At 40.3% G+C, this 12,345-nt stretch overlaps 1 protein-coding gene across 2 annotated transcripts in view; it reads left to right on the top strand.

Moving 5' to 3' along the window:
- Nucleotides 1-10,707: 10,707 nt before the first annotated feature.
- The window catches only part of ntm (neurotrimin), a 454,899-nt gene continuing 453,261 nt past the window's right edge, over nt 10,708-12,345 (top strand). For both annotated transcript variants that reach the window (XM_086160103.1, XM_086160101.1), the window contains exon 1: nt 10,708-10,886. Coding sequence is in view for 1 of the 2 variants with exons in the window: in XM_086160101.1 (XP_086016227.1) it covers nt 10,826-10,886 (61 nt within the window). In the remaining variant the exon portion in view is untranslated. The remainder of the gene's footprint in view (nt 10,887-12,345) is intronic.

Raw genomic sequence — 12,345 nt, forward strand, 5'->3', positions numbered from 1 at the left:
AGAGATTTCCAAAAAAAATGTCATTTACCTCAGTTTTTTGTCTCCAAAGAGTAGCCCCAAGACATCCCAGGCTTCTCAGAAGAGAACCAAATCAAAGCCAAGAACTAACAATTGCTTTCCGGCAGCTCATGGTTTGGTGCCACCCAAACCCTAAGAATGAAGTCATTACTGACAATGCCTCACTATGCTTGCTAAAACAAAGTGCTCCATCTGCTCCATTGTGCTTTTATTAGCTGTTTCTTTTTACACTGAAGATGTAAAGTTTTCAACTTTCCCTCTTTTAATTAGAAAAATGAAAAATCTGTTTTATTGAAGCTTTATCATTGCTGGCAAAGGTGTGAATTGAGGGAAAATACTGAAATTGAGTGACCACAATTTTTTTTGAGACCATCACTGGCTAATTGCAAATAATGTTACCTGTCATCTGCATTACATTACCGGTAATCAACCCCTTCACTGTTGCTCTACTACAAGCAAACAAGCATTCATTCATTTTTGTTTTTATATCTACCGATGATCCTGCACCCCAGTTTTCTGGGGTGATTGAGTAAAGCCTAGAGGTGTCGTTCATCCTGGACCGGTCACCAGTCAATCACAGGGCAACATATAGAGACATACAACCACCTACTCACTCACAAGCGTGGAGCAAATAGGAATGCAGAGCTTGCTGCATTTTGCTTCTGTGATACTCAAACTAGTAAAAGAAAAAGACTCACCGCATTATAAAAACAACCCCCCCAAAAAATCAAATTTTCGCTTAATATGTAGCATTTCTCCACAGTGCGGTGCAGCCAGCATCGATATTCTCTCATGCAGAAGTACAATGTTTACTTGAAAAAAAGAGACCCTACAAAAAAAAAAATGGAACAGATTTTCATTTAACATTCAACCATCACGATTAGCACTATTAATCAGTAATGTCATATTTCTCAAATATACCCATTATACTATAAGTATTTTTAATTTTTTTTGACATTCAATCATTTATGTGTTGTTTTTGCTTTCCCCAGGGGAATTGGTTGGCTTTTGGCTTTACAATTTCATTCCAGCCCTCTAAATCTATGAAATACATCTGGCTTTCCTTACTTATCTTGTAAGTTAATATAACAGTGGTGGGGGTTTGCATAAGCTCAGAGCTAATTTGAACAGTGGGCCTGACAGCCCCTTTAATCCCCCTCAAAACACTGGCTTTTCTCCACGCTCCGGTTTTACCAGTAGACTGCAGTTCATACAGGAATCTTTCCTCTTTGCTAATGTATGGGTCGGAAGATACCTTTGGCAGGCACTGCTTTGTTAGCTGCTATATTGTAAATTAAAGTCTCAGATGCAGAAAATCTGTGATTGTTGAATATATGTCAAACATTAAAATTAAATCTCAACTATTTATTGTTTATCAGTTATTTGTGGCAGCGAAAAGGGAAAAATCAAAAAGTAATTATCGGAGGAAGTTGGAGGTTTTACTACCCTGAATGGGACCGCGGTGCATCTGCTGCAGGTTAATGGGATTGTTTGTTGGTGCCTGTGGCTTATCAGGCTCTGAGATGTTAGTTTTTTTGACTTGCTGATTCAGACCAAAAACTGTAGTGTTCAAATAGTAGTGGCTGCATTTCTAGGTGATTGTTAATTTTGGTGTGGTAGGAAAAAACAAAATAGCCGATGTGAATGGATACTACTGAGAATACAATAAAAAGTGCTCGCAAACATCTCTGAAATTCTAAATTATCATACTGATAGTGTCCCTGCAAAGTATAATTTGAGAAGATGTAATTTCTAAGAAAAGCCTTTCAGTTGAACTCAAGGTATACATTTATGCTCTTAATATCCAAATCACACACGACAAAAGAAAAACAAGATTCTGTAACAAAAGAAACCTCAAACTAGCTCTGCATTAAACTCCTTTCTGCAGTTTGTCCGCTGTGTAAATTGCACTGTTTCTCACAAAAATAAGAAGGATGGACTCAAACTTGCAGAGAGAGGGGCTCTGTCCCTGGGTAGCACGGTGATCAGTGCTAAATATGTGGGATTTTCCTGCAGTTCAAATCCTGCTCTTCTAAATTGGGACCTCGCTTATGCAAGACTGGAACTAACAGATTCTAAACCACAGTCACTGTCATTACACACGGTTCTGCCTATTTATAGCACTCAATGATATTCATTGATCACATCAGCACAATCACATTGGTCTTGTGTGACACAGTGGGAGGTGTTATCACTCGTGCTAAGAAATATTTGAAAAGCTTTGTATGAAATCACACACATCTCATAACTGGTATGGGCTTTTGGAATATTAAAGTGATAATGTAGCATTAATTTGCAGTTTTGCAATATTTTGTTAGCCTGCATAGAAGGTTTTTTATTTTAATGGTTTCAAGTGTTTATGGATCTGGACTTCTTCTCAACACACATTCATTTTACTCCATGAATACAAGTTGTGCTACCATGTTGAACGTATGAATTCAAATATCTTTTTTCTTGTGGCTGTCATTTCATCTCCAGGATCTTGAAACGCTTCCTACGGAGCCATTCCTTAGTTGCCCTGGCTGTGTGTTTCGGGTTGTTGTCTTACTGGAAGACCCAGCCACAACCCATTTTCAAGGCTCTTACTGAGGGAAGGAGGTTGTTGGCCAAGATCTTGCGATACTTGGCCCCATCCATCCTTCCTTCATACGGCGCAGTCGTCTTGCCCCCTTTGCGGAAAAGCATCCCCAAAGAATGATGGTCCCACCTCTGTACTTCATGTTTGGGATGGCGTTCTTGGGGTTGTACTCATCCTTCTTCTTCCTCCAAACACGGCGAGTGGAGTTTAGACCAAAAAGCTCTATTTTTGTCTCATCAGACCACATGATCTTCTTCTATCTCTCCTCTGGATCATCCAGATGGTCTCTGGCAAACGTCGGTTGGGCCTGGACATGTGGTGGCTTGAGCAGGGGGAGCTTGCGTGCCCTACAGGATTTGAATCCATGATGGCGTACTGTGTTACTCATGGTTTTCTTTGAGACTGTGGTTGCAGCTCTCTTCAGGTCATTGATCAGTCCAGCCATATAGTTCTGGGCTGATCCCTCGTGATCACTGATGCCCCAGGAGGTGAGATCTTGCTTGGAGCCCCAGACGGAGGGAGATTGACCGTCATCTTGAACTTCTTCCATTTTCTAATAATCGCCCTTTAGCCCATCCCAGCCGTGTGCAGGTCTACAATTTTATCCCTGATGTCCTTGCACAGCTCTCTGGTCTTGGCCATTGTGGAGAGGTTGGAGTTTGAATGTGTGGAGAGGAATCTTTTATTCAGGTAAAGAGTTCAAACTGGTGCAGTTAATACAGGTAATGAGTGGAGAACAGGAGGGCTTCTTAAAGAAGAATTCTTACTGGTTGGTAGGTAATCAGATACTAGTCATACTATAAAATGCATTTAATTACTTTAAAAAAAATCATACAATGACACACACACTGTGTGTGTGCATGTGCACGTGCATGCATACACGGTGGGGCAAAAAAGTATTTAGTAGATGTGCACCAGGCCTGGAAGACTGAATCTGCAACAGGTAAGCAGATTGGTGTGAAGAAATCAACTGTGGGAGTATCGATTAGAAAATTGAAGACATACCTGGCCACTGATAACCTCCCTTGACCTGGGGTTCCACGCAAGATCTCACCCTGTGGCGTGATCACTAGAGCGGTGAGCAAAATTCTCAGAACCACATGGGAGGACGTAGTGACTGACCAGCAGAGAGCTGGGACCAAAGTAACGCATGACACCACCGGGGACTCAAATCCTGCAGTGCCAGACGTGTCCCCATGCTTAAGCCAGTACACGTCCTGGCCCGTCTGATGTTTGCGAGAACATTTGGTTGATCCAGAAGAGGAATGGGTGAATGTCCTATGGTCAGATGAAACCAAAATAGAAATTTGAGGTAAAAACTTGACTTGTTGTGTATGGAAGAGAAAGAATGCCGAGTTGCATACTAATATCACCACACCTACTGTGAAGTTTGGGGTTGGAATGGGACAAAATACCAGCAGCAGTGTGTGAAAACCTTGCGAAGACTTACAGAAAACGTTTGACCTCTGCCATTGTCAACAAAGGGTATGTGACAAAGTATTGAGGTGAACCTTTGTTATTGACCAAATACTTATTTTCCTCCATAATTTGCAAATACATTCTTTAAAAATCAGACAATGTGATTTTCTGGATTTTTTTTTCTCCTTCTGTCGCTCATAGTTGAAGAATACTTATGATGAAAATTACAGGCCTCCATCTTTTTACGTGGGCGAACTTGTGCAATTGGTGGCTGACTAAATATTTTTTAGCGTGCGTGCGTGCGTGCGTGTGTGCGTGTGAAAAGATGTAGATACCTCCAAAGAGGAAGAAAAAAGGTGTAGGAACCATTGATAATATGCACATACAATGACAACTATTTTTGTCTTCCATACCTGATGAATTTTTATTTGTACCATGGCTGCGTTTTTGATGCGTTATTTTAAGTATTTTGGAATGGGGGTACTCTAAAAGACTTTTTCTTTGCTTTCCCTGAAGACCAGGGAACCAAATCCAAAGAAATAATTTCTGTGAATTTAAATTCTATAAAAATCACGCTTTCCGATTTTTCTTTTTTATATTCCCCTTCCTTCCCACATAGTGCTTATTTTTAGTGAAACACGCACGCACATGCACACATGCAGTATTACATTGCCCAGCAAGGCCTGTGAAAGGACGGTCATGTAGCACATAAGGAAAAGAGCGTTGTCCCATGGCACCTCCAGCATTTTCTATTCTGACCCAGTCCCAGCATTTTCATTTAATCGGCAGGTAGTCAACCTTGTTTACAGCTTTTGAAGAGGATGCCTCTTCCTGTACTTTCCATCACATTTTATCTTGTACTGAAGCGTTTTGGTTGATCTTAGGTCTGGAAAAAGAAAAAAATTGGCTACATGGTTTTTGATTTACACAGATCTCAGCAAGTGCTTGCTATTGTAAAGTCACCTTTCATCAACAGAAAAAAGAAACCCAACTCATCTTTGCGAAGGTCTCAAAATACATTCCCTCATTTCACCCTTGTGCCCAAAAGCTGGAACATTAACCTCTGTATTATTCACACTGATATCTGTGTACAGAAGATGCTTTCATTATTTTGAGAGCTGCATGTCCTTCATTGATGCAGTGGGTGGAAACAGAGATGCGACTCAACACCCTTGAACTTTTCTTTAAAGTTGACCATTCATTGTTTTGAAAATCTAAGTCAATAGTCCTCGCACCTCGTTCTCTCTCCTATGTAAAATATGCTTCATATGGATTATTTGAGTCCTGTTTCCAGTGTTAAATCAAAAGCAGTCCCTTGTGACTGAATTGGCATGTCAATTTTAAAGAAACCCACAACCTCTATTCAAATTTTCTCTATATATAGAAAAGACATGCCAAGGGTTTTGTAAAGTAAATGTGCAAGTGGTTATCCTTTTGACAATATTTTAATATTTCCTTATTATGCGTTCTCGTTTAAATTTTTTTTGGCACATTTAATCACGTCACTTCTTGCTAGAATCTTCTTCTTGTGGCAACTGGACTTGATTTTTCTTTCCTTGAAGACATGTCACCTGTCATCTGAGAGGCTTCTTCAGCTCAGACTGAATTTAATCACAATACTGTTGTCTTGTTGGTTACTCTTGTCATGGCATGAATTTTTTGTTTTGAATAACACAATTAGATTTGAGCTGATATCCCATTAATACCTGGCAAGTATTCCCCCACTGTTGAAGGCAAAATTTAATCTGTCAAACCTTATTGCTTGGTAAAATTTTATTTTAATACTTGCATTATGAATATTCTTGAATCTTGAGGCAGCAATGTACGTTTTTGCTGGAAAATGGGCTTGTAAGTTTCAAACGCAAAATGCATTTTGAAGTGAAGGGAAAATGTTGATTTGACACGATGGACATGTTTGCTTTTTCCCAACTGTGCTTTTTCAAGCACTCTATGTGACTTTTCTGCCTGATTTTAATTGGAACACCATCCCTTAAGCAGTTATTTTAAACCTTGTTCTTAAAAATCAATTCTTGATATTGCCTACTTGTGAATTTTTTGGCTGTGGCTCAGTTGGTAGAGCGGGCGTTCCTCCAATTGGAAGGTTGGTCATTCAACTCTCAATTACTTCTGTCTGCATGGTAAGGTGACCTCGGACAAGACAATGAACCCCAAGTTGGCCCGGTTTGCAGCTTGCATGGCAGCTCTGCAACCATCGGTGTGAGAGTGTTCCTGAATGGGTGAATACAATCAAGTGTAAAGAGCTTTGAATGTGCAAGGCCTAAAGCATGGGAAAAATGATTTACTCGAAAAGTCATTGTCATAAATACAGTAAGGAAACAGTAAAACAATAAAGATTATTGAGGACAAAAACATGTGCTTATTTAAATACTATCAGGTATTTTTATTCTATTTTTGCTGTTAGCATTAACATCTGAAAAGGTAGCCTATCAGTATATAATGAACAGCAAGACATTTTGATGAAATCACAATGACAGAAATGTGATTACTCAGTTTAGGGAGTTGTGTAGCTCTTAGGACTGCCACAGTGAGCACTGTGAGGCACATTTTGTTTATCATTTCTTGGAAGCAGAGGAAGGGGAGCTGCTATTTTTCCCTGAGGCCAGAGTCAGCACACAACTAGCAAGATGTTTTCCATTCGACTTGTTGGTCATTTTTGTTGCACCCTTTGTTTGCAAATTGGACGAGAACTGCAGTTTTTGCCCAGCTGCTGAATCACTCAACATGTTTTCCATCTCACAAATCACACCTTTTGCAAAAAGTCACATACACCGGGTCACTGTTTGAAGCCCGACAGAGTCAGAGTGTGAACCTTTTGAGGTGCTGACTGAAGGCAACGGGTTTTTGTTGCTTAATGGTTCAATGCGGTCTCTACATCCATTGTCAGCATTTGCACTTGAGTGGTGGTCAGTGTTGCGCCGCTCAGCGTGCTGCCAAACCATAATTTCCCTCCCACTGTTTACATTTTTGTGGGTTACAAACAATAATGACTGAAAGTGATTAGCTCTTGTTGAAAATCCAGGGGGATATATGATACTTCAGAGTGGACCATTCACTGTTACTGTCGAGTGACTCTTCTAGTTCCATTACTGGGCAGATGCAGCAAACCCATTTATACGACTGTATAAATTGGTTGTATGTATCAAGTATTTAATCAGTCAAAAGAGAGCATGGGGTTTACTCTAGTTGAGCACCACAGGGGAGTGTTCCTTCACCTCGTACTCCTTTGACTCCAAGTAAATCTCCAAAAAATGCAACACGGCCGTTTGTCCGACCATGTTTGTGTTTCACAATATTCTATATTGTGCAGGAATGGGACCACATGACCTGCATGGTGTTTGGTATTCGCTGCAAAACTGTCAGTTGCTGGATGCCTGAAAGATTTGGTTTTGGAGGTTCAGACTGGTCACTCGTACTTTGTGTCTGGAACTGGGTTGCCTGGAGAGAGACTGCGTCCATAAGTCTCTCTAAAATATGTCCCAGGAAAATTCCCATGTGTTTTTGGAAATTTGAAAGACATCTTTCCTTAAGCTTGGTTTTTATTATTGTCTCTCCCTGGCATTCCTGTTGTGGTAATACAGTAATAACATACCAACATGCAGGCTGCTTTGAAAATCTCCTCAATGACAATTAAGATGGACAATTAAAGGTCCCTGAGGTATCTGACCTGAGAAAACAAAATCTCATCTCTTCTAGCTCAAAATAGCAGAGAACCTGCTTCTAATTCAAATAAAGTGCCACCGTCGTGACAAGCAGTGTTATGGGTGTTAGAGCTGTCAGCTGATACAGCACAGCATGACTTTGAGTGTCAGGACAAGGACAGCTTGAACATGTGAGGCTCCTTTTATATGTCACCTTGAAATCCATCTTAGTATTATAAATATAGTTATCCATTGATATTGAAATGTTATTCATATATAAAAAAAAACAAGGGTATGTCTTGCACTTTGTATGAGGAAGTGAGATCAGTCATTTGTATGATGCTTAACTAACCTATGGATGATTATATGGTTAGAACGGCACATTTATTATGATAAACTATCTTGGCTGCAACTATGTTTCTTCATCACACTAGTCATGACCAAACTTGTGTTAAATAATAGGCTCCATTTCTCAAAAGGTGAGCCCATTTGTCTTTATACTATTTCTCTTGCACAATGGATATAACCTTTGACTGGTATTTATGGAACAATTCTCAACAGTATCTGTCTGTATAGAACAAACCCATGCTGTTATGTATGCCACAAAGTAATCCTTTAGAGCTCTCCGGAGGTATTTCTGCACGCAAATGTACACAGATTCTTTGTGATAACAGTGTATCAGCAAGAATGAAAGGTGTTCTAGACTGGGGAAACCAGCAATGTACGGTTTAGAGATCGTGTCTGAAAGGAAAACAAAAATAAAAAAGAATGATGAAAAAGTTCAGGTGCTTTCTGGGAATGTCACAGATGGATACGATAGGGAACGAGGACGTCAGAGGGACCGCGTGTGTTCGTTGTTTCGGAGGTAAAGTCGGAGAGGCTTGGACATCTTCAGAAGAAGGATAAGGGTGGGAGAAAGCACAGGTTGGAACGACCAGGCAGGAAGTCCACAGAAAGATCTGAGTAGAGATTCATGAATTGAGTGAACGAGGACATGAAGTTTTGTCAGTGTGAGAAAAGAGATGCGGAGAAGGTTAGATTGGAGGCAGATGATTTGCTTTGACAACTCCTGAAGGAATCCGCCGAAAGGAGAAGACGACATTATTCAAAGGTGAATTAAGAGATGAACAATAAAAAATGTAATGTTTGGAAGGAGAGACGTAACATGTACAAAGCTGGAGTTACAGCTCATTTCCTCCTTCATCACTCTCCTGGGGAATCACTGGATCCCATTTTTGAGGATTAAAAAAGTGAGGAAATGTAATTTATTCATCCGGATATTTAAAGTGACTTGCGAAAATGACTGATACTGAATTTAAGCAGTGCTTTCATTGGATGGGGAAGAAACACCCTTTGCCCAACCTGTAGCTCTTGGAGGGCTGTGCGTTGCTCACGCACTTTGAGAAAAATTGAAGGCAGTGCACGTTATGTATTTTTTGTCTGGTTCAGTATTCCCCGCATCACACTAAAAGTTCTTTGTGTTCATTTAACTTCAAATTGGTGTGACGGAGACCTGCCTGCTCTCATGGTAGTGCCTTCAGTGTTTGTTGCGGTTTCAAGTCTGCAGTTAAAGCCACGAGGACTAGAAATTTGAAATGTCCAATTTCTTATCAATGTACTTGCAGTCCTATTTCTCCCTATCAGCGCCCGTCAGCTGAAACCAAACTAGAAAGGAATGCTCTGAAATTTGTTAACCGTAATATATTTTACATTTCAAGACAAGTCAAGAAGGGTAGTAGGACTGTACAGTACTTTGATGCTGCAATCTTAGTTCCTTTGACCTTTTAAAGCATTAAAATACACTCTTCTCATTCCTGTTGCCAACAATTCTAGCATCCTCTTTTTTTTATATTTACAGAATGGTCCAAAAATAGGAGCACGCTGTTTGTATTTTATTATTCTTAAACAAGCCATGCATACCCCATGGTTTCCTAATTAGCAAGTTCAAATCAGTTATAAGGTATAAGCAGTGTTAAACACGGGCTGCAACTGTTGCTGCTTGTTGAATATCATTACACTTGTTAGGCAACACTAAAGTTTGTCATTGTTTGGGCTGCTTTTCTTAATATTTATCCACCTACATACCTGCAAATTAAACCAGCTTGTTTCACAAAAGGAAAATTCATATTCTTCATGTTTGGTCCAGTAACATACTTGAGAATTATCAAGTTGACCGGTAAATGTGTATTTGAACTGTCGTGCTATATTTAATTGCATTTTACCATTAGTTTGTTCTCCAAACCCCACTTCTCAAAAACTATTTTTAAGGTCTGCACAGGGGTGTTTATAAAAGTATGATTTATGTATCTGATTAAAATACGACTTTATTTTCTTCACTCTAAGGGCTGTTTTTTTTTTTTGTTCTTAATCTTTTGACTCAAAATATAAACTATAATGTGTAACCTAGCCTCAAACCATTGCTTTTCATTTGAATTGATCAGATATGGTATAGAAACCATAAATGTCTTCCATATTAAAATACATTGGCACTGCTATTCCACTGTTAACCCCCCAGAATTACACACACATCCTCTGAAATCACAACTTCAATAAACAAGCCATTTTCAAAGTTTACAGAGTATAATAGACGCTATAAATGCAAATTTAATTTCGAACATCTTACAACACAACACTCTCACTTACACACACACACTGGAATTCGCTGATGGTATTTCATGATACGCATTACTTAATTTTCGACCCTCTTCCACTTGGTGTTCGGGTGAAATAAGAAGATGAGGTAATAAAAGGGAAGGCAGAAGTCGACACCGCAGCGCCTCCACAAGTCGACGCTAATAGCTGTCTGAAAGCTGGCGACATTCAGCCAAATCGGAGCAGACAGAGAACTGGCGTTTTTGTCCAAATAAAAGCCTGCAGGCGGAAAAGCCGGGAGACCAGAGGTTGCGTATTACTTTGAAAGGCACTTACCGGAAGCAGATGGTGTGAATGTCGCTAGCTTTCGTCGAGCGCTGCTGCCAATAACCTCGCTGCTGAAGGAGGGACTTTGTTGAGCGCTGCGTTGGTGGATGCTTTTACAGTCAGACAGGAGGATCGGGGACTTGAAGAAAAAACACTTTTCAGGATTTCTCACAGACTCGCAGGTTATTTTTCCACAGACCGCAGCACAGGGGACACAGAAAAAAGGTCCAAGATGAAAAATCCTCTCTTCTGGGCTATGCTGGTCGGGATGACCATTCTGCTGATGGAGCAAGGTAGGGACGGTGGTTTATTTTATTTATCTTATTTTTCTTATCCTCGGGGCACTTGTTATCGTCCCCTCTGGGTGTCTCCTGATAAGACCGCCGGTCAGTTCCTTATGTTTTCATCCAAGTGCCTACTGCATGTCGCGGGCAACCTCTGCGCATTTCTTTGACATCCAGTCACACCATCTAAGCTGAAGCTTAACTTAAGCGATTAGTGGAGTGCAGTTTGCGTCTTGACTCACTAAGTATCCGAGTGGTGGAATTTATTTTTACATCAGATAGGCTGTATGAGTCTGGGTGGCCCCGTTCTCCCTCCCGTGAAAGTTTAAATCCTGTGAAGAAAATGCCATTATTTGGTTGCGGGAGTAGCCTTTTTCAAATAAAATTCTGTTTCTTTTAAATTTTTTTTAAATTATTATTTTTTAAATTTTCCTTTATAACGCCTTATGAGAGTTTACCCAGCCAGCCAGGCAGGTATTTGCTACGGAGTCACCTGCTCTCTGTGATTGTCCTTTTTGCGCTTGTGGCTCTCGCTGCCCGGGGATCATTTTGACGCATGGCAAATCTCCCGGACTGAAGGTCTTTCCTGCAAAGTTGATTATGTATTAGTTCTTAATCCACACTGAGTGCGTGGTCGGGTCACCCAAGTTAAGCCGTGTATTCTTCAGGCTGGCACAAGGGCTTTGCTGTTGGAGAGCAATGAAGTAGCTCAGTCTCTGCCCACGTTTACACCTGCCAGCAAAGACTGAGCACCATAACAATCATTCTGACAGTTTAAAAAAACAAAAAACAGTGTTGACCATCCCATTAATACATTATCCTTTGTTTTTGTCTGAGCACCCTCATCAGTCCACTCTAAGACAGAGGCCCGAGGAAAGATTAATGCTCTTTAATCCTCTACATGGCTCAATAATGGCCTTTGCAGTCAGAAATTATCAAATGGATAAATATAGGGTAGATCGCACAAGAAGAGTGCATAAATAAGCGAGTTTATGCACCAAAGGTGGGTGTTCTAACTCATCAGCTTTCCAAGCAAAAAAAGCTCACCGTGTTTTATGAAGACAGGAGCTTATAGCTCTTTGCAGATGCCTCCTCAGCTGCACAAAATGCCCATTTGCACAACCAAAGCCCTGCCCCGTCAGTTTTATGTGATGATTGCAGTTTTTTTTTAATTTTTTTTTTAGCCCCCCTCAGATGTTTATTTCAAAGTACGCTGGAGTGAACGAGGGGTTGGGATGAATGTTGAATGACACTGGCAAATTGAAATTGTGATGTCATGTGTGACACACTTTTGGCAAATAAAGCAACCAAACTGGTCTGCTCCGTCCACTTTTCAGGCTAATTCCATACTTTCAGTCTGTGTCAGTAATGGAATTAAGGGAGTCACCAAATGTATTTAAAGTATGTGAGAGAGAGTTTTTCATCACTTCTGCAAATACAGTCACCAGCACCAGCATCTATTACTGCT

Source organism: Fistularia commersonii, chromosome 15 (assembly GCF_037954325.1).
Source record: "Fistularia commersonii isolate RoL2024-O1a breed Wild chromosome 15, RoL_Fcom_v1.0, whole genome shotgun sequence".
In the NCBI taxonomy this organism is placed as follows: Eukaryota; Metazoa; Chordata; class Actinopteri; order Syngnathiformes; family Fistulariidae; genus Fistularia; species Fistularia commersonii.